This window comes from Bactrocera tryoni, chromosome 5, assembly GCF_016617805.1.
Source record: "Bactrocera tryoni isolate S06 chromosome 5, CSIRO_BtryS06_freeze2, whole genome shotgun sequence".
Lineage (NCBI taxonomy): Eukaryota > Metazoa > Arthropoda > Insecta > Diptera > Tephritidae > Bactrocera > Bactrocera tryoni.
Genome location: NC_052503.1, coordinates 52,848,763 through 52,872,128, shown reverse-complemented (window position 1 = coordinate 52,872,128; position 23,366 = coordinate 52,848,763). Strand labels below are relative to the sequence as shown.

At 36.3% G+C, this 23,366-nt stretch overlaps 1 protein-coding gene, 2 non-coding genes and 1 pseudogene across 4 annotated transcripts in view; 3 read left to right on the top strand and 1 right to left on the bottom strand.

Annotated features, from left to right (window-relative positions):
• Positions 1 to 3,088: 3,088 nt before the first annotated feature.
• Positions 3,089 to 13,025, bottom strand: LOC120778354 (annotated as a pseudogene).
• LOC120779216 lies at positions 7,390 to 7,587 on the top strand. The gene has a single exon (XR_005705619.1). It is a non-coding gene; the product is annotated as a U2 spliceosomal RNA (small nuclear RNA).
• Positions 13,026 to 13,877: 852 nt separating the features above from the next.
• The window catches only part of LOC120777214 (speract receptor), a 70,787-nt gene continuing 61,298 nt past the window's right edge, over positions 13,878 to 23,366 (top strand). For both annotated transcript variants that reach the window (XM_040108391.1, XM_040108390.1), the window contains exons 1-4: positions 13,878 to 15,079; positions 15,886 to 16,124; positions 16,187 to 16,309; positions 16,384 to 16,570. In XM_040108391.1, coding sequence (XP_039964325.1) covers positions 14,842 to 15,079; positions 15,886 to 16,124; positions 16,187 to 16,309; positions 16,384 to 16,570 — 787 coding nt within the window. In that variant the 5' untranslated portion in view covers positions 13,878 to 14,841. The remainder of the gene's footprint in view (positions 15,080 to 15,885; positions 16,125 to 16,186; positions 16,310 to 16,383; positions 16,571 to 23,366) is intronic.
• On the top strand, positions 16,884 to 17,080 carry LOC120779234. Its single transcript, XR_005705627.1, has one exon. It is a non-coding gene; the product is annotated as a U2 spliceosomal RNA (small nuclear RNA).

The window sequence follows — 23,366 nt, the reverse complement described above, 5'->3', positions numbered from 1 at the left end:
TTAAATTTAAAAAATCTGTTTTAAAATTTACCATCATAGGTATCAAAAACCATCAATTTTTCTAGACAAAATAGACATTTGACTAAAAAATTTCCAAATTTTCAAAACTGTTTGAATTCAGAGTGAGCTCGAGCCAGTTTCCAAATCTAAAGGCGGCAATTTTGGTTTTGCATACAATCGCTGAAAAGCTGGAACTCTTTTGAACCGAACAATAATACTATTTTACTAATCCAGAGCCATCCACTCTTTCCTAATTTTCGCATTTTCCTCACGCCATCCGATTGTGATGATAGTTTTGGAAACTAGGAGACATCAATAAGCCAGGGTATGTTTTTACTTTTAGAATGAGTAATGAAAATCCACTTTCAACATTCATACTTACGCAGTAGTTTAGACGAAGTAAGCGTGACAATTCACTGAAGGGTTGTTCATGCAGTGAATCGCAATGAAGAAACAGAAACAACAGTGAATATAATGCTTCTTAGAAATTTGAAACTGAAGTTTTGAAGCAATTATAAACAGAAGAAATGAGATTTTTAGCATTACTTCCAATAAGAACAATCTCTTATTCATACTGATCATCCATGCCATTAGTTACTGCTGGAGGAATGCTCCAGCTCTTGTACCATCAATAATACACATACAAAGTTCACCAAGAAAGTATTTAGAAATAGGACAGACGACAAGGCATTTATGCCAGAGATCTCCGCAAGCTGGTAAGGGTAGTCCTAACAGAATGTAGATAAGTGACAGGGAAACATGACCTCTGCCAATTCCCATCAACTGCCAGGTTGATTGATAAGGAAAATACTTCACTATGCTAATTTTATATCCAGATCACAAATATATCATCTCCAAGATTCTAAAAAATCAAATACTAATCTAAAAATGAATGAAACTGAAAACTTCAGGTCTTTTAAGACTTCAGAACCTCACACTGCTGATCTTAATCTTGTAAAAATATTCAATAATCTAAAGATTTTGTCTGGATGGTCTTGACCTTAAACTACTTGTCCAACTTTAAGCTATCAGAGGATTAATGACAATTTACAAATTTATACAATTAATTGCCTGTGTTAAACAGATTGTTAATTTTCATATTCTATAGCATACTTGTTGGCGCAAAATAGATTAACTTGACAGCAGCAAATGCAAGCGCTTAAATATCTGCAATATTTTATGCCTGAGGAAAAAACAAACTATTCTTTAATGCCAACAAATTACTGAGCGCAACGCTGAGCACGTAGCAGCCAGCTGAAGCAGTGCTTTAATTTCGCTGCATATCAAGTATCATCACTTTTTTAATGTACTCTGCAGCGCGCACAGCTCACTCCGCAGTGCTCACGCTACACTCGTCACTACTCGCCACCACTCTCGACTAACTGTTTACTATTCACTTTTCATTCTTGCACTTTCATAAACATTTCCCCAGCTGTTTGCCAGCTACCTATATTTGCTTCACTTAATGCTTGAGGCTTTAAACACATAGACGGCTGCATGACGCGACGTAGCGACAGCGAAATTTTCTTGTTTTCAAATATCGGCTTGAAGCCAGCCTCATGAACATTTTGAGGACTGCAGCTGATTTTATACGTAGTTTTAGAGCATTTTTTAAAGCTACTCGTACTCGTATGAAGGTTTCTGGCTTCGATTTATTGTGATCACTATTAGGAAAATTAGGAAAATATTAGGAAAACGAATGGAACGATTATACAATAGAAAGACAGTTGAGAGACGCATTTGGCGGTAACAGTAATGCAATTGAATGAAAAATAATTATTACACTGGTTCCTTAAGAGGTTACATGAGTTTACGGGTCTTATTAAATTCTACAACACCTTAGTTTCGGAGATACAGCCGTGAGAACTTGTGCGCTCGAAGCTAGCTAGGCTAAGTGCGCCGTCTTTAAAAGCGTTTATCTCCAAACTGCGTTTTTGAAGTCAGTTGGCAAGATTTCTTGAGAACTACTCAACCGATCTTCATGAAACTTTACACAGGTCTTTGAGGTACAATTCTTAAAGACTTAGAAGAAGAATATTTTTTCTATTACAACAATTTGAACAAAAAATATCGAGCAATTTTCGCTAAAATTTTCCTTTTTTTTATAAAAATGTCTGCCAAAAATCCACTTTTCAGTTCTTCGTCCAAGTTCTAAGTTAAGGTTTTAACAATATATATTGCCAACAAAATATTTAATTTTTTACATAAGAAAAAATTTTTTGAAAAAACCCTGTTTTTTACCCGAGGAAACCCACGTAACTCCTTAAGCTCTTAACAATTTCAGTTTCTTGGGCTGTTTAGCTTCGCGTTTCTATAGTTCGGAAAGTCCTATATGGAAAATGGCAAGCTAGTGGGATGAATTACATGTTGCCTAGATATTTAGCACCTCCTGGCATACCGAATTGCTTGGGAGTAAGATATGCGAAGCACATTCGTATAACAAGTCCAAAGAACAGCACATCTTTGTACTAGAATTTCAAGAAAACTTTTAGGATTCTGTTATGGAAAACGGCTCTAGGAAGGCAAAGTGACGGTGGAATACTTGTTCGCATGCCCTTAGGAACAAATGCTGAACGGCACTCTAGACGTTCTTTGTGACACACACACAGCTACATCGACTAGCTTTCCGCATCATAATGTTGGATAAGGTGCGTTTTCACTGAACCCAAACTTGGCCGGCAGTTACCAGCAAATAAAGACAAATATATGTCTTAGCGTTGTCTCAAGCTTGCGTGAACCCAGAAGACTCTTACGCAATATTGTCCCATCGATGGAGAGTATTGCATAAACAATTCATGCTTGCCCAAATAAGGGTAGACAAAATTATTTTAACTATGGTAGTACTTCACCCTTGAACTTGCTGACCACTTAGTGGGCAACCAAGAAATACACAACCGGTGGAATAATTTCTCTTGAAGTTTTTCAACCAAGAATTGCTAATCGCTTATCCACAAAAGCATTTCAGTAACGTGAAAAGCCAAAAGAATTTATTTCAAATAATGTTTTGTAATATTAATTGTTTTCATATAATAATATATTTGTCTTTAAAACCAAAGCTTCTTTAAATGTCATGAATAAAAATAAACACTTAAACCGAAACTTTGGCCTCTAAATGGTTAACAACGTTTGGCGGAAGATCATCTTCTACTATTTTCGCTGCTAAACGAGGAAAATTAAGTGCGGTAAAGTCCTGCTTTTGTGCTTGACCCACGAATGCTGCGCAAGTTTCTGAAATGCGCCTGCCAAACTCCAAAAACTCACTGTGCTCTTCCTGCGAGCATGGATTATAAAATAATTAGAAAATTGTTAAAAGACGTACATCAGAAGATTTACCTTGTGAACTTTCGTTTGCGGACAATGGAATATTAGCTAAATACCCATCTATTATTTCCAGCACTTCACTTACCTCTACTTTTTCACTTGAATTTCCAATAGTACTGTTAAATATATTATGAAATAAACGGAACATATAATAAAATATAATTACATACTTACCGCCTGGTATCTCTTCTAAATACCTCCATTTTTTCTCAAAGTTTCAGCGCCACTGCCCGAAGCGAGTTTCTCAATTCTCTTACACCTTTTCGAGGATCCACGGTGGCTTTTCCACCTTTTTTGCACTCTAGTTCTATTAAAGACTTAAAGATCAGAATGTAATCTATTTTATATAGAGTTTACCTTACGACTCCACTTCGTGCGTACCGCAATTTCCTTCCATCCATAAAAGCTCTCCATTGTGGATGTATGAAAGAAATTTAAATATTGTGTACAGAGTAATATTTTGGGTGCAAAAACTATGAAAATAGGCCGATTCACTGTTTTAAATTACTAACTGCAAGCCTACTGCCGTGAAGTCGTGCTGTTTGTTCTCTAAGTAACGGTGCTCAGTTGCTGCCTGTCGCTTGCCGTCGTCTATGTGTTTAATCCTTTACTCACTCGCGCCGGCGTTGGCTTTGGTGTGTTTTCCCAGGCTCCCACATTTTATAACGGAATTTTACAGTTTTCAACAATACTTTGGCAGCGCGTCTCTTGACTTCTTGCAAAGCAATAAAAAGGGGTTTTATGACCTTGTAAGCGATTATGCCGAAGTGTTGTGAGGAATTAAAAGCAAATCTGCGCAATAAAATAGTGACGACATACGATTTAGCACACGTAGCGCGTAAAGCCGTTTAGTTTAAACTGAAGACCCCACAATGGTTTGTTGAAGGCGTAAAAGAAACTTAATTTGTATACTTATGTATGTAACTATTGAGCTAAAGGAAGAACTTCATTTAATAACAGAATATGTAAAATTCTATTTGAAGTTTTCAATTTGGTTTTGAGACCCAATTATATATCGCTATAGACAATAGTCCCACGATGTCACATGGACATAAGTACATACGAGTATACCGTTCACTTTGTGAATTTTGCATTTTTATACACTAAACAAACTTAATTTACCCCAAGTATATCAAGAAGTTTGTAAAACCGAGAAAAGAACGTCGGATTCCCCATAAAGTATTTTTAAATATGATCACTGCGACGAACTGAGTTGACTCTTTTTTCTTCTTTTCTCCTCATGAAGTTGCTCATTTGTCGGAACTGCCTATGTATCACCACTATGATTATATTTGCTTTACAAACTGCTCGATCAAAATCAAGTCAACAGGTTCTGATTAATGTCAAAAGAAACGATAGCCGATAGTGAATTGCCTTCTTGCTTTAAAATAAAATTTCCAAACTGTGAAATATCTTAAAAAGAAATAGAAAGCAAGGCAAAGTGTCTGTTGACTAGATAATTTGACAGAAATAATAAATTGGTTAATGACCCTATAAATGAAAATTTGACAGTTCGTTTTGTTTATGACGTGACATATCGCTATCTTTTCATTTTTAGTGGAAGTTACTCGCTGGTATAATACATAATTCCTCACTTAATATCTGGTACAAGAATTCCTCACTTCATATTTTTATCCATATGGCAACCTGCAAATTTAGAAGATAAAACTCACTCCCGTGTGGATATCTTTTGGAAAGTTCATTGACTCTTACAAGCTTTCCTTTAATGTAAATTCAAGCATAATCTGATTCATACCCATTTTCCCAAAAAAGCAGTCTATTACTTTTTGAATTCCTTGTCATTTAATTACACCAGCATTTATGGCAAACACCTCGTTAACACCGTTATTAAATTTCATAATTTATGTACAGAGGCAACAAATTACTAAATTTCTACAACAACAAGGACACGAAATATTCAGTAATGTATATTAAAAGTGGGAATGTAGAAAGCCAAGAAGGCATTTATGTAATTTAATGATTATTACATTGAAAGTATTATTATTTTATTAAAAAGTTAGCGAATCACAAAGTATTTTCTTAAGTTATTTTAAACTTTCCGCATGGATAGTAAATGCGAGTGCTTATAATTTACTATGCAAATGTCGTATAAGGGCTTTGGAATATTACTTCCTTCAATAGCAGGAAACTCTTCAACTCAAATGCACATAGACACGCATTTGCTTCTAAGTTGTACCTCCGCACTACAAAGTAGCTAGATTACGGTTAAGCTGCTAAAAAGCTTATTGTCAGATTTCATTTGCTACCTTGCCATTCTATCAGAGAACTTGTTCATATAACTATACAACCTAAATACACATACATATATCTCGCCTATGCCATGAACTTTCTTTCAAAAATCAGGAGCAGAAGAATTAATGTCCTGTAATTTACTCCTATTCTTCTCACCCACAACTTTGCTTCCTTGGCCTGCCAGATTTTCCGTTAGCTTGTGCGTGAAGTGTGATAAAATTATACGCATTGTAAAATATTTGTGCCATGACAGCAATGAAAAATCACTTCAGACATGGCCATTACTCAGCAACCGACAAAGAGAGGTAGGGAGTTGAACACGCTATCGCTTCCGGTTTTGAAGTGTGATGAGTGATTGCTGATGAGTTTGATTTTTAGAGCCTCGACGAAGGTAATTGAAAAGAAGAATGTTAAAATAGAGAGGATGTCATAAAGTTATTTTCATAGCTTGGCAGCCGAGCAGCGGTAGTAAATTTGATAGGTGAGAAGGTGATGGGTCAGTTGGAAAAATAACAATAAAAGTGGGTTCTAACAAATACCTGTGTCGTTAACCAAAACGTGTATTCAAAAAAATATAGAAAGCACAAGTTTATCGGCGTCTGAAACTATTCTTTCCGTCTTGGTTAGAAATTGACATTTTCAACCAGTACAAAATGCTCTCAAATGAAGTTATAAAGCTACAGTAAGGAAAGTTATAAACGAACTTCAAATGCTAAAGAAAATTACAAAATTAATTTTAATTATATTTTAATAATCAGCTTACATATATGTTTACGGGTTGTCCGACACTCCCCTTCTAGGTGTTGAAAACTTTGAGAAAAACTTAGTAATACTCGTATATACATATATTCAGGCAATGATAATTTGTTTGTAAATTATTTCCCGAGGGAAAAAACCCCGATAAGTTTTGAATGATTTAAAGTGATAGTATATATTTTCTGAGATAATTCTCGTCTCGACTATAAAATGTTAGAAGAACTTCATGTTAAATTCACTTAAATTACGATAGTATTTCTTTCTCTAAAGCTATTAAATTATTTGCCTTAAATTCAGTGCAGTACAAGTACTCGTACACTGAGTCAGCTTTGAAACTTTTGCTCGAAAAATCAATCGGTCTTATTGACAATTGTTTTGATTTGATTCTTGGCGTTTGAAATAAACTTTTTTCAGAACCATTTATTACTCTTTGATCAAGGGTTAAGGAAAAATAATACCTGGATTATGGTATCCTGTACATCACGACTTATATGTTTTACTTGGTAGTTCTGTTTTGTTTCGTCTTCCTTATAGTAGCCAAATTTTAATAACTCGCTTTAATCTCCTTCTGAACTATAAACATTTCATTTACATATTAATCATATACATATATACAGCTACGACTTATCCAAAATATTTAGCGCAGCTCTAGTATAGAAAAGGTATAGCAAATTACATATATATTTTTTATGCCAAAAACAAAACAACGCTGCAAATAATGAAAATAAGTGCAGTCAAAACTCAGTTCTTTTCATGACTTTAATTTAAAATAAATGGATAAGCGAGCAAAACTTTCTAGCAGAAATATAAAAATGCAACATACGTTCCCGAATCATTATTCAATGCAGTTAAAATGCACATGAAAGCAACAACAAGTCGTAAAGGCGCTTTACCTGCTTGAGGTTAAGCGACCTTTTCGTTTCATCCTTCGATGTGCGGAAGAGGTTGCATACCTGAACTGTCACTGACCATTTCTTTGACCTTCGTTTATATCTATCAATTCTCATACACTTTAGATGCATTTTCCCAGAAATAGTTTACCATTGCAATTATTTAGTTATCGCTTCTCGGCCTTATGGCTAAGATCAAAGTGTAGTATCTGTTCTTATCAGCTTAACATCTGATAGATCCTCCATCGGAGGACAACAAATGTTAAACTGATTTTTGGAAATCGACGGAGTGTTTTAGGGGCTTGCTCCACCTCCATCACGGGTTGGCCCGGTATTGCAGTGCCACCGGGAATTCGGCCCAAATTATTGAATAAATAGCAAATATTTAAAGCAATGGGAACAATCATAACATAGTGATTATTTATATCGAGAAACAGTGCAGGTTTGTTCTATATTGAATATTATAAAGAAAATTAGTATTATTGACTGTAGGCATTTGATACCTATAAAAGGGCACAATACCCAAAAATTAGGTTATATTTAAAGTTTTAGCCCTCAAACTGAGCACATAATATCCGTAATTTGCAATATGGAAGATATTTAATTAAATTGTTTATTTCTTTCGCACACATATGCTACATGTCAATATATCAATATTCTTGATAGACATTCACCCACATATTTATTGAATCACAATCTTCCATGCCAGTTTTTTATTACTATTTATTTGCCATAAAGTTAGCACCAACTGCCAGTTCCAGCAAAAAAGTGGAAAATAAAGAAACACTATGCAAAAAGCAGGTGTGGACGTTGCGATAGTTTTTTGTTAGCTTCGAATATTCCGCTCATGTCTTATTTGAATATTTTCAAATGCCATAAAACGGGCACAGCCAGAGACACAAACTGGGCACAGCTGCTTTTGTTGTACATTTGAAATGCCAAGTTTTATTAGTTTTCTGCATAAAAACACCAAAAATTCAATAAATCTATGACTTTGCATCGATAAAGAAAATATTTATGAAATATTGATTTATGCTGGAGGATGGATTTTTGTTGGAGGAAAGTAAGTTTTTGATAAGCTTTCCAGTAGTTCAATAATCAGGCCGATTTACTGGAGCCAACAAAACGGAAAAATCGCATATGCGGGAAATGTTCTACTTATTGTTCTATGCAACTTTGCCCAAAAGAATATGGGTCTAAAACCGGTTTCAATCCACCGACTTTTAAGGCGAAGCTTTTAGGATTCATAAAATTTTCCCGCCAGTTTTCGAGATATCTGAATGAGATTTAATACATAGAGGGGATGTTCGAGTCTCAATCACTGCGGCAATATTGCAAAGCATCATGTTCGACGCAAAAATGTAGCGACTTTTGCAAATGTCAAACGTTCGAGCAACTCAAATTTTGACATTTCTTGCGCGCAAAAGTGACAAAATCGGCATCAACAAAATTTATGATGGAAAAAAATTAGGCAAACGAAATCGTTCTTTATTTTTGTTTATAACTAATTATTATCATTAATTGTGTTTCACGAGACATTGAAAATGTGATAAATGTATATCTGGAGGATAAAATCGAATTTGTTTTAAAGAAGTTTTGCGATTTTACTATTGCCCTCTTCTTTAAAATTTCGGTCATAAGCCACTTTTTTACGCAAAAACTTTGTTTCCTTGCTTTTTTGTATTTAAGATAATTATACACCACTGTTAAATTGATTCAAAATTCAGTTTTAAGACTTCTTAAACTTCACTTCTTCAATGCACCTGCACACCGCGCAAAATATTTGTTCAAGTATCAGCTGAGTATCTGCAAAAAAACAGCAGGGTTGCAATATTGCCTCAGTTATTTGCTTGCGCGAACATCCCCAGAGTCATTTTGATAATCTATAGATAATTTGTCGGAATCGGCCAGTATAGCCAACTATATCACATATCTCCCATAGATTTTTTAAATTTCGCCTTAAAAATCGCTGGCTCGAAACCGGTTTTATACCACTAGTCTCTTGAGCAAAGTTGTTCAGAAAGATCCATAGAACATTTTTCAAATACTCGATTTTATAGGAAAAAATAAAATTTACAAAACGAACTTAAGCTTAATATGCAAAAATGTATTCGTCGGCTCCCTTTGTTTCCAGCAAACATTGGCAAAGCAATATAGAAAACAATCCAATAACAACCTCTCTGAAAAAGAAGAGCTTTCAAAAATCGCATGGATGTACATATACTCTATTTAAAATAGGGTTGGATTTAGAGTGTTTAAGAGCTATCTTGAGTCTAGCGCTGGTATGACATACACAATCCTTGTAGTTAAACAGAATCTTCGGAATATATCAATATAACATTTAAGCTTAAGAGAAATAAAAGTTCAATAAAGCACTTAACCTAAAATCTCCTGGAAGGCTTGGTATGGTCGCACTATAATAGGTAATTGGTAAGGTTGGAAATGTATATGGTGATTAAAAACGCGAAGAATTTAAATATTTTTTTATGAAATATCTCAAATCAGAAATCATGACGCTTGTCGAAAGTTTTAGGATATGAGCTTTCTTATAATAACTACCAATTTTTTTTTTTTAAGTTTTGGCAACGCATTTCTTAAATAATCAACCGAATGTCTCTTGAAGTATTAATTGCACTCGGTGTTGAGTACAGTTCAATCGAATCATTGAACCCGCAATCACTCTCATTCAAATGCCCTCTCTTCATATACATACATATACCGCTTTTTATGCTGAATAGTGCTGTACCTCCCGCAACATCCTCTCACTCCATTCCCCACTGCACCACCAACAGTAACAACAATTTATACGGACAGCATAAAATATGTGAAATTAAATTATGCTCGGCATGTATAGCAGGAAACAGCAGCAACAAAAACAATAACAACAACATATGCGTTCAGCATCCAACAACAATAGGTCTTAAGAGCGGCGCACAACAAACGTCTGCTGTGAATGGCAGCGAAGTGGGTGGGACGTAAGGAATGCAGCTCATATTACATCCTGCCGTGGGATATTGCATCCTTTGTTGTTAATTCAAGAACTTAAGTGAAAGTAAATAGAGTCAAAGTGGACGGACATTAAAGTAAATGATGACACTGCTCGCTATCTCATGCAAATAAGCTGCAAGACACGGATCCGCTCGTAATGCTGGGTGTAAATACTTTTTGTAGCGATTCAAATGGCTCTCAAGCTTGTAGTGGCCTGTTCTGTTTCAATATGCTGAATGCAATAAATTGGATTTTGCGGGGATATAAATATAGGTGGTGTAAACTTCAAAATGGTTCACTTTACTTTGGAAACCATCCCACAAGTGGGAACGTTTTATTTGTAGTTAGGGCGTATATTTATGCATTAACCGAGTATTTTATGCTTGCCACGATGTCTGTAACACCCGGAATGATACATAGTAGACCTTATAAAAGAAATGTATATATAACTCCCGGCTGCCCGTCAGTCTATATATACGCGAACTAGACCCTTAGAGTTTCAGATATTGCCCACATCCTTCTCTCACCAAGTAGCAACTCATTTGTCTGAACCACCGATATGGGATCACTATAGAATATACTTAGCTGGCATACTGATTGAACGATCGGAATCAAGTTTCAATTGTACAATTTTGACACCGACTCCTCTCGTATCATTATTGATTTATCGCGTGGTTATTAACCGATTCCATCTATTTCGAGCTGTCGCAAGAGCAACAGCTTTGTATCTTAATTTTCGGCTTAGTCATGGTACTTTATAAATATTCGTTAAATGGCGTTTTGTGGGCGTAGCAGTGGTTCAATTACGCCCATCTATAAACTCCTCACTTTTTTCCAAGGAACATGTGTACCAAGTTTCATCAAGATATCTTAATTTTTACTCAAGTTGCAGCTTGCACGGACGGACAGTCAGACAGTTCAAATCGTCTCGTCATTCTGATGAATTATATTATTATATATGTATGTATATGTAAGTAGTGATGGGTGTTCATTTAAATGGAGCCCTCATAAGATAGCTGGTATCAGCTGATTCGGTCTACGGGCTTGCGACGGTCAAGTCACATGGAGTAAAATCTGTGGGTCTAGATCGACGGTCAATGGTACATCCTTCAAATATCAGTCGTTCCGGAAATTTTGGTTATAGAAATTGAACAGTATAGAGCTTTTTCACTTATTTGTGGACAGATATAATGAGCCGACATTGGCTGTAATGAAAAAATTAAATATGTATATGTATGTAAACAAAGTCTGTAATCTCTCCTTCCTTTGAGTGTGTCAGCACCTTCTGATGTTGAAGCTACTAATCGTGATGGGATGTTGAGTGAACGACCGAAAAAGGACCCAAAAGCCAAACGACAAGATAGATGTTTGATGACATTGGGATTGTTCATACGATTTTCGATATTGGGCGTTGACAATGTTCTCGATAAATTGTAAAGAGAAGTGCGTCGTGCATTCTTTTTATCTAGATGGTCGATTTCTTTGCAAACTACGAAAGCAGCCAATCCCATCACATCCAACAAGTTGCAAAAAAAGGCAAATGTCCATCGTTTCGTTGGCCGTTTTGTAGTGTAATGGGTAACCATCTGATCCATGCAGTCAACGCCGGCCTTTCTTGAATTATAAAATAAAATTGCTTCCGGTTTTTTGGCTTCACCTTCACAATCCTTTGTGTAGTGAAGGGTTGAAATCAAATTGACTGCTCGTTCTTTTTCGGAACATATCAAATCTTATTGGCGCGAATAGTACCGACGAAAGCAAGTCCAATGGTAGCCAATCGTTTGGCTCCTGTCAGTGTTGTGAAAAAGTTGTCAGCTACTATTGTTCTGCCGGTGTTTTCGTACCGTTTCACAAGTTTGAGCAATACATTTTCTCCTTGGTTCACTTCACGCTCTTCGCCATCCTTTTTTCCCGTGTACAATATACCTTGCAATGGGTATTTTGTTTGTGAGTCACATGCCCACCAGATTTTCACACCGCATTTGGCTGGTTTTGATGGCATGAATTGCGTAAACTTTGTCTTGCCACGGTACGGAAACAATTGCTCATCAATCGTTACATTTTCATGCGGCTCATAGTTTCTGGCGAGGTTTTCATTTAAAAAATTCCATATATCGCGAATTGCGGCAGCCTTATCAGATTGTGGTCGGAATGAACGTGTGCGGCCATCATCGAAACGGATATATCGCGTCAATAGCTTGAATCGTTTGAGTGGCATCGCCGCTCGAAAGATGGGAAGAGCATCTGTTTGCAACAAAAGTGGTGTAAACTGCATATTATTGTGCGTTGCACCAGAAGCAATAAGAATGCCAATAAATGCATCAAGTTCGGTGCTAGTAAAATCCACCCAAACTTTAGGTTTTGAGGTTAGATTTTCTGCATTCCATTTTGCAAATTGGTCTCTTCCAAAACGATTTGTTTGACTGATGATAATGAATGAAATATTGGTAGTAAAAAACTATTTGAATACCTCAAGAGCAGAGTTTTGTTGCTTCGGTCCAGGCCTAAAGCGCATAATATTGTGTACACGAGTACAAATTGCTTCATTAGGCTTTTTTCCATTCTGTCCCACCTTTACCGCAGTAAGAAGTTTCAGTAGCAGCTGGAGTTTCACGCTCTTCTTCTTCTACACCATCGATTACTTCCTCTTCGTCGCTATCTAATATTTCATTCGGCTCGATTTCGATTTCATTTCGACATCTCTACATCGTCATCGCTTTCGAATGGATCCACTTCTTCACGCACAACATCATTATTTTCATTTTGAATGTCATTTACCAATGCTGATGTTAAGCGATCATAAAAATCTACACTCATGTTTCTAGAACGTAATCGGGAATTATACACATATTCCACTTCATCACTCATTATTATAACCGAAGCGAACAGAATAATAAAAAACAAGATGAGAACTGGCGCGAAATATGCCAAGCACCATTGGTCTCGACTAAGGTGTAATATTATAATATCCTCTTTTCGTCCTTTTCGATACGATATCCTTGAATTTTTTTTTCTGAATTCTATAGACAATAAAATACCTGGAAGCGCAAGTCGTTTGCTACACTCTAAATATGTTTAAATAACATTTAAAAACAAAATATGCCTGGCCAGAAGCGTTGGTCTCGATGAGGGTTAAAACAATTTATTAAAAGCTTTGCAATTCGAAGAAATGCCACTGAAACTCTAGTTTCTATTATAAAAGTGAACCCAACTATTCTGTTTTTTCTACTTTGGCATATTTTATTTACGCTAATTCCGCTATCTTGATCCACTCAATGAACATCCAATAAAGCGTAAACTCTCCGATCATAAATTTGCGCTATATACAAGTTATGGGTGATAAAATGGAGATGGAAAAATAAAAATGATTTAATATTGTTAGGGTTTCCTCGCTTTCGCCAATAGATCGAAGTACTATATAAACTAGATGTTACATTAAATGCAGTTGGTCAACTCTTCAAAGTGATTTAAAGATGAATTGAGGTAGATAAAATTTGGTACTTGTGATGACATATCTTTCAGTACATAAAATAGGTAAATTTACTACAATTGTATATATACATAAGTACATATATACATACATATATTCATTTATGACCTCTTAAAGCTACTGAATGCTTTTAATGGCTAACTGAACTTATTATTCTTTATTTTTAGCTAAACTTAATGGCTTTGTATGAGTGTATATACACATACATACAGACATTCGAAGGTCCTAAAAGTGAAATGAGCTAACACCGACACCAAAACAAATGAAAGCCAAATAAATGATGTAGTAAAGATAAGAGTGGGGCGTCTGAAAGGAAATTGAGTAATTGTAAGCGACGCTACATACACACCTACAAACATATTGTTTCGGGAATTTACGAATATGTTCGAAGAGAAGCAGTAAATGGACATTAAGTAGGAGTATTAGAGGCTAACATAAAGAGCCAAGACCACAAAGCAAATCACTCACTCAAGATGGTCACATATGCATTTATCCCAGCGTCACAGCGTCACAGCGAAGCTAAAAGGATAGCGTGAAATTAATAAAATATTAGGAAAGCGAATAAACAAAATGTCTCTAGAAAGCGCACAAAGCAAAAAGAACATTCACTACTTACCAGACGCCACCGGCTGGGGGAGGCGGCTGGCCAAATATTATTAAAATAAGGTAGAATAGTGAACGTAAAAGGAAAATGAAAATGATGACAAACAACAAAATAAAGTGGAGGAAACAACAGCATTAAGTGCAAAAAATGATGAAGCGAAGAAGAGATAAACTTGGATCTTGTGGATTGCATTGGGAAAGTACTTAAAATTAAGAGAAATTTAATGAAACTAAGTAAATTATTATAAGAAAGTATCGAAATGCTGAATTTGTTGCAGCGGAAGATTCTTTATCGCTCAGCAAGCAAACAACACTGCCAACAAATCGTCTATGTCGTGCCAAATTTACTTAAATTATAAAGGCCCTTAAAGTGAGAGAATTACTTAAGGCTTGAAAAGTTAGTGGCAGCATTTTAAGCTCACCACACTTAAATATATACTCACCACACCTGAAAGTATAAATTATATTATATTTTATGAAATACTGTCAACGCAGCAATTTTGGATAGTCGAAAATTAACACAATTGTTGTTGTCACGTAATGAAGACATTCCCCTGCACGTCAGCGACGCATTTACTATCGTTATCGTTATCGCGATCATTATTTGTAATTATCCTTTTACTATTAATTGGTGATTTTCATTTGAACATCTTGCCATTACCAACAAATACAAATATCAAACGTAACTGTATCGGCCAAGCAGCAGCAGAGGTATTCACTTTGGGTTATTTAACCGGTTCACAACGAAGTCCGGGAAATTTGGATTATCAGCGACCAGGTGAGTGGGAGAACATTCGTAACTCAATTGAACTAAATGTCCTCAAGAAAGCCATTGCAGACCTTTAAAATAATATACTCTATTCGAAGATATCACACGCCGTTAAATAGATTCGGATTATGATTCAAGTTTAACCAGAATTCCGAAACTCCGAAACAGGATTAATTTTTGCGTGACTTATTGAGTAGACAGTGTGAAAAGACGGTTTATTCCATTTATCAAGACTATCATGGCGGATATACATACATATTTATATCTTTATATATAATCACTTAAAAGGTTAGAATTGAATTGACTTAAAGCCGTATACAGAGTGCTCAAGGTAAACAATTGTTTAACTGAAAGTTCAACTCAAAATGTTTTGATTCTGTGTTTTTAAAAGAAACCTCAAAGTGAAGTGAATAATGTTTTACCAAGTCTACGCCACAACTACTTCTTGAAACTTAATTTTAGCCATAGTCCAAAGTCTTGAAAAATTATAATAGTATCTGAACTATTTGAAAAGTTTTGAAAGATCAGTGCTTCAAGAACTTTTTCCTAAAAAATACTTTATTCTCAATTGAGTACTTGAAACTATCTAGGAAGTACGGGTAAGTTCGGATAGCAAGAAAAAGTCCAAAAAGGTTATGTTGTATGGCATTTCCATGGAAGTTCGGCGAACAAATTCTCAAAATATATGTAAAAATGGGACCGATCTCTAAATCCATAAAAATATATTTCTTTTAATAGTTCATACTATGTATATACATATGTATAAGAAAAAATATTCTTTTCAATAACTCAAATGTCTAATTTTCACCCACCAGGCATTACCATCTCAGGCGCAATTACGCTCGCCGTCTCACAGGTGAATGCCGGCAAACTAAAGCAGCTCGGTCACTCATTGGAATTCATTGTGGCGGAAACATATGGTGATGAAGTGGCGAGCATACGGCAAACGGCCTCGCTGTGGACACGACAAGTAGCTGGCTATATTGGACCGCAAGAGACGTGTGTACATGAGGGACGCATGGCGGCCGCTTTCAATTTGCCAATGATTTCCTACGTAAGCCAAGACAACTGACCATAAGCAATATTTTAGAAAATTAAGTAATTATAATATTTCAGTACTGCATACATCGCGACACTTCCAACAAACAGGACTTTCCCACCTTTGCACGTACGCGTCCACCCGACACACAAATCTCCAAATCCGTGGTATCGCTATTATTAGCTTTTAACTGGACGCAGGTGGGTGGAGTTTATCAACCTTTTTGAAGTTTCGCTCTAATGACCTTCTTCTTTCATCTAAACTTTGTACACAGGTCTCCTTTTTGTACCTGGACGGTCCACATAGTCCCTACCATCCGGTCGCAGAGACCATACAAAACATTTTACACAACGCGGGCGTCAACATACGCGACGTAGAAACGTGGAATACCATCTATCATCACGGCTTCATGGCGAATCCTTTCGATGACTTGGTCGAGCGAACCTACAAAAATACACGCAGTAAGTAAAATTTTCTCTTTGCTATTATTTGACTCGCCTGGGACTGCAACACGAGACTACATTTTGGCTTCAAATTACAACAATAAAACTAGTCAATGTGATTTTCAGCTGTGTATTCCTTCTTACCTGCAATATCCTCCACCTTTTTCATAGGCATGCTCTGTACATACCTATGTATGTATATTTGTGCGTATACATGTCTGTTCTGTGTATGTTCATTTTTCGTCCTTTTTGTCGTTATCCTGCTGCAGAAATTCTCATCCGTTTTATATGCAGTTTTGAACAAATAGTTGGCCATTGACTTGGTTTAGTTATCGCTTCTCGGCCTTATGGCTAAGATCAAAGTGTAGTATCTGTTCTTATCAGCTTAACATCTGATAGATCCTCCATCGGAGGACAACAAATGTTAAACTGATTTTTGGAAATCGACGGAGTGTTTAGGAGCTTGCTCCACCTCCATCACGGGTTGGCCCGGTATTGCAGTACCACCGGGATTTCGGCCCAAATTATTTAATACATTACATTTATTTAATCTCTTTATAAAACTCCAGCCAAGAGTAACTTTAGTTACAATATACTAAATGGACCATCCCATACAGAATTTACATTCAAAGATATGTCGTGTAAGTCGTATCGATGCATCTCGACACAATTTGAAAATATGGAGTTATGAATTTTCAAACGTTCAACGATCGGAAATGAAAGTACTTATGTATATATTTGAGTATACCAAGAAAAGTTTTGCATTATATAAAACCAGCCGGCCTAGTGCACTTTTTTTAATTAACCATATTAAACAAAAAATTATTTGCTTATACAAATGTACCTTTTGTTTATAAAATAAAGTCAAACAAATTCAGTGCAAAACTGAGGAAAAGTCATAAGCAATCTTACTTCAGCAAATTCGAAAAATATTGCAGATGATTTTTAGGAGAAAATTTTCGATCCATAACGCAGTATGCCAAAGAGCTTTTCAACACCCAAGGAATTATTTCTTGACAGAAAAACCGTGGTAATCTGCAAACTTCATCAATTGAAGCTAACTTCGAAGTCGCAATATTTATTCCATGCATCGACTCGGCAACAGGATTTGACAGAAAGATTTCTCGAAACTGCAAGTGCAGCCTGGTCTTTCTTCACCTTATCCTTCCAACAGAGTGGAGGTTTTTCTCTTTCTCTGATTCCCCCGGCGGGTACTGCGTCGAATACTCAAGGAGCTGACTGTAACTCGTACATAAATCTTCCGCAGAACTTTTCCTTCGAAAACTCGTAACGTTGACTTATCACATGTTGTCATCGTCCATGCACCATATAGCAGGACGGGAATAATGAGCGACTTGTAGAATTTGGTCTTTGTTCATCGAGAGAGGACTTCAATTGACTCAATTCCCCGCTCAGTCCGAAGTCATAGATAAATTGATACGAGAGAAAGCTGTCAAAACTCGCATTTTTTATAACATTTGCCAATGATGCCACTGCTGACAAATATTAGATGGACATTTTATAAATTATTTTTGGTTATTTTGAATTTTCGACACTAGCACTGAGATGTGCAAATAACGCGTTAACCATATTAATTTTTTGTGCTCGGGTATACCAAAACAAGAAAAACCATTAACTTCGGCTGCACTGAAGCTAACAAATTACCGACATCACAGTTTTCCAGAATTTCAACATACGTAACTAATATGTAGCAGTTCGTTTTAGCGCTATATGCTATCTGGCATCGCGCCTCTTTTCACTAACTGCTGATTGACGATTACATTGTTGCTTTAGGAAATAATATATACCAAATTGCGTGAATATATCTTGTCAAATGTGAAAGTTTTCCATACAAGCATTTGATTCCGATCGTTCAGTTTGTAGGTGGCAGCTATGTTATAGTGGTCCGATATCGGCAGTTCCGGACAAATTGAGCAGCTTCTGGCGAAGAGAAAATGATGCTTACAAAATTTCAAAACGTGTGCTCTTCCGATCTAAAAACTGAGGTAACTAGTTCGTATATATACAGACAGACAAAGCTGTCAAAACTCGCATTTTTTATAACATTTGGCTAAATCGACTGCCACTGCTGAAAAATATTGATGGACATTTATATAAATTACCTTTATAGGGTATTTTGAATTTTCGACACTAGCACTGAGATATGCAAATAACGCGTTAACCATATTAATTTTCTGTGCTCGGGTATACCAAAAAAAGATTATCACCCATATATATATGTACATATATGTAAATAATTTAACAAATTACCGACATCTAGTTTTCCAGAATTTCAACAACGCACTAATTGTAGCAGTTCGTTTTAGCGCTATTCTTCTGGCATCGCGCCTTTTTCACTAACTGCTGATTGACGGGACCCTGATTGTGTTTTGTTGCCAGCTCAGAAAAAAGATCAGGGTTTGCTCCTGGCGAACAAGCGAGAGAGTAAGAAACTAGTTTCGGATCAATTTATCTATGCCGAAGTAGCACCTGTCTGTTCGCAAGAGGTGTTCTGCGTTGGTTTCCAGGCAGGCATATTTGTTGGTTGGTTTCAAAACAGACAAAATTATCTACGCCTTCGAAGTTATGACTGTCAATAGTGACGTGGCAGGTGATATTTCGTCTTGTCCATTTGCTTCGCTTCCTTATCCAATCTAGACAAATCAGAACTAACCGCGCGGTTGTTAAAGCCAATGGTATAAATATCAATTCAGTTCTTCAGTTTGAATTATTTTCTCCAACAGTAGATTGAAGAAATCGCACGATAGGGAGTAGCCTTGTCTGAAACCTCGTTTGATATCGAACGGCTCGGAGAGGTTCTTCCCGGAGTCGATCAGCCTCAACCCATTTGGAGATGTTTCATCACGGAGGCTGGATTTACCGACCGTTGTGCCAAAAATACCTTCTTTGCCCACACTGGCGTTAAAGTTGCCAAGCACGATTTTGTCAACGTGACGGGACAGATCTCATAGATGCGCTCTAACCGCTCATAGAAGATGAGCGGTCACATCGTCCTTCTTTTCCGCCTTCGCTTTGATGCGGATAGTGGCTATTGTGGCTAGACGTTCATTCAACGGGGCGAATGCCAGACCACGGCGACGGAGTCTGTGTCCCATCACGAATCCCACACCGAATTTACGCTCCTTTGTATGGCCACTGTGGTAAATGTAATCCTTAGCATATTTGCAGAGGTCACCAAAAGGAGGGCTCTCATCCGTGGGTGTTTTCTTCTTTTCACTGGTAATGTTTTTTACGTGGCGGGTCACAAACCCAGCGCACAACCCTGTGGAGGGAATGTTTCGTTTTGTCACCTTAGCACGCATTAAAATGGATGTTTTTTGGCTACTAAGTGGATAATTGGTCTAAGATCGGAAGTTCTGAGAATGGCTCAAGCACATTTGTAAAAAAAATGTTTCTGGCCACTGCCAAGTGAATGGCTCACTTACGAAAACTTCTATATACATACATACATATGAATTGTCACTTCACTTATTTATTTTAAATATCGCTTCCAAAGTCAATGCGGAATATTATTCAGCAAAATCCAAAAATAGTTCATTTAAAATATAATGGAATTACAGGAAGCGTTGCCATTTTGTACGTTCAGACAAAAATTTGTAGTTGCATACTTTGATTGATATTTATACTGGTGATAATTGAAACTGGGAAATAAGCATGAAAAGTGACAACATTTTTATATTTGTGCGCTAATATTCACCTTAATAGTCATTAAAGGAAAAAAAGGCTTTATGGATTAGTTTTTTTTACAATTAATAAATGTTCTTCAAAGCGTAAATTTCTAGGCAGTGAATGAAAATGTTTGTTCAAGAAAAAGAAAGGTGAAAGTTTTAGTGCTCAAAGAACCACATTCAAGTATTTGAAGCTAAAAATAACCAACAGCACATGTGTTAACCTTTGTCAATTCAAAGAAGGAAAGGGTAAATGGACAAATTTGGTACGTAGTCACGCTATTGATATTTTGCATAACACATAATTTATCATTTTCGATGATGGACTTCCTACCGTGTTCCGTGAAACCGCATAAAATTCCCAGTATTGTACAAACAAGAAGGTTTAGTCGAGAAGATGTAATTTACAAAAGATCGCAAAGTGACAGAGAGGAACTCTGCGTTCACGCACTGTATTTAAGTATTTACCAAAAAAATATATATTCAAGTTCATTAATTTCTTTTCACTTATGGTCTTTTGAAGACAATTCGATCACTTAACAAAAGAAATAGATATTAGCGAAAGAAAAATAATTGTTTATTTGTGGAAAAATGACAAAAGTTATCGAAAAATCACAAAAATTGTGGGGAGACAGTGCTCCTCAGTCCAGAGAGTAAGAAACATTTACAGTCAAACAAAGTCTTATGAGTCCAAGTCCAATAGGGTGCTTGCTCAATGATATTTGTTGAGTGTTAGACCAAAATTTAACTAAAAAACGTTAAAAAATTTTGTAAAATTAGACAAACACTACTGAGGTCGACTGACATAAACTGCTGCTGTAAACACACACGACAGATCGCACTAATTTTTGGCATCATAATTAAGGACAGCTGTACCAATCTAGGAAAAAAATTTAACTGTCTTCCATATAAGCGGGAGATGAGAGGGGGAAATGAAGAATTCCCGATACTTTCTGGACAGGGACATTTGTATATGAAAAGTGCCGGATTTCACGGCAGAGTGGCATGTAGAAAGCCCTTCATATGGAGAGTAAATCGACTTAAGAGGATGGCCTTTGCAAAAGAGTACTCAAACAAGCTTCCAGAAATTGGAAAAGCATTATCTTTTCAGATGAGAGTAAGTTTGGGGGAAAGTGGAACCGCACTGAATAAGCAAAATATCGTAAAGCATGGTGGTGGAGGTGTTAATGATGTGTAGCAAATCCGATCGTTGGAACTTTTCAGTTTATAGAATCGAGGAGAAACAAATATGATTATTTTGATATTTTAAAAACAAATGTAAAATGAAGATTAGGCAAGCTGCTGAACGATTTATCTTCCAGCAAGACAACGACCCTATGCACGCATCAGGAAAAACGGTGGTTTCTGTATAATATTCCAAAACAAATTCATACACCCCCGAAATAATCTGAGCTCAACCCAATTTAACACTATACTTAGAGAAAAAAAAGGCAGCGCTTAAATAATGGGAAGCTATACATAAGTCCAGAAACAATAGCCAACCTAGTTGGGTCAATGCAAAATGCCCTATTAAAAGTTAATGACTTTTAATAGACTGGGTGGGTACTCTCCAATATTAGTAACTTAAACAAGAAATTCGGAAGTTCGGAGTCGGAAAGTTTCCGTAGAAATACAATTATTTTAACTTGGCGCAATAGGGCATCACTATGGCTGTGCTCTGTTCCTTAGAATTATAGAAATTTTAACGTCTATAATAGTTAACGAAATATTGGAAAATGGATATTGGACAATTTTATTGAAAATAATAAGAAAAGAAAGCAAAGTAGATGTAGAAGAACACGTTTTTATACTCTCGCAACAAAGTTGCTAAGGAGAGTATTATAGTTTTGTTCACATAACGGTTGTTTGTAAGTGCTAAAACTAAAAGATTCAGATATAGGGTTATATATACCAAAGTGATCAGGGTGACGAGTAAATGTCTGGGTTGAAATCCGGATGTCTGTCTGTCCGTCCGTCCGTCCGTCCGTGCAAGCTGTAACTTGAGTAAAAATTGAGATATCATGATGAAACTTGGTACACGTATTTCTTGGCTCTATAAGAAGGTTAAATTCGAAGATGGGCAAAATCGGCCCACTGCCACGCCCACAAAATGGCATAAGCCGAAAACCTATAAAGTGTCATAACTAAGCCATAAATGAAGATATTAAAATGAAATTTGGCACAAAGGATCGCATTAGGGAGGGGCATTGGTGGACGTAATTTTTTTGGAAAAGTGGGCGTGGCCCCGCCCCCTACTAAGTTTTTTGTACATATCTCGGAAACTACTGTAGCTATGTCAACCAAACTCTATAGAGTCGTTTCCTTCAGGCATTTCCATATACAGTTCAAAAATGGAAGAAATCGGATAATAACCACGCCCAACTCCCAGACAAAGGTTATGTTGGAAATCACTAAAAGTGCGTTAACCGACTAACAAAAAACGTCAGAAACAAAGAAATTGCAGAAGGAAGCTGCACCCAGGCTATTTTTAAAAATTGAAAATGGGCGTGGCCTCGCCTACTTATGGACCAAAAACTATATCTCAGGAACTACTAGACCGACTTCAATGAAATTCGGTATTCAACACCCTGATGACATGTACAAAATATAGGTGAAATCGGTTCACAACCACGCCTTCTTCCAATATAACGCTATTTTGAATTCCATCTGATGCCTTCTCTGTATAATACGAGTATAAACATTAGGAACCAATGATGGTAGCGGAATAAAACTTTACACAAATACGGTATTTGAAAAATTTGTAAATGACGGATAACGAAATCTCGATTATCACTTTATCATGCGAGAGTATAAAATGTTCGGTGACACCCGAACTTAGCCCTTCCTTACTTGTTTGATTTTAAAATACTGCAAAAAAAGAAAGTGATAAAAGTAAAAGCCTTTTTCAGGAGTAATGAATTATATCCGATGACATCTTTTTCTATCACTTTCGGAAACTTGCCAACAACGGGGTAAATAACTGCGACCTGTCTAATCGTTTCAATTTTCGAAAAGGAACAGCAAAACATTGTGGAAGTTTTTCGAACGAATAGAGTGCATTATTTTCTTTTCGTTTTTGGGTCATGGACATGCATGTTCTTGAAGGCTTATACATATTATATATA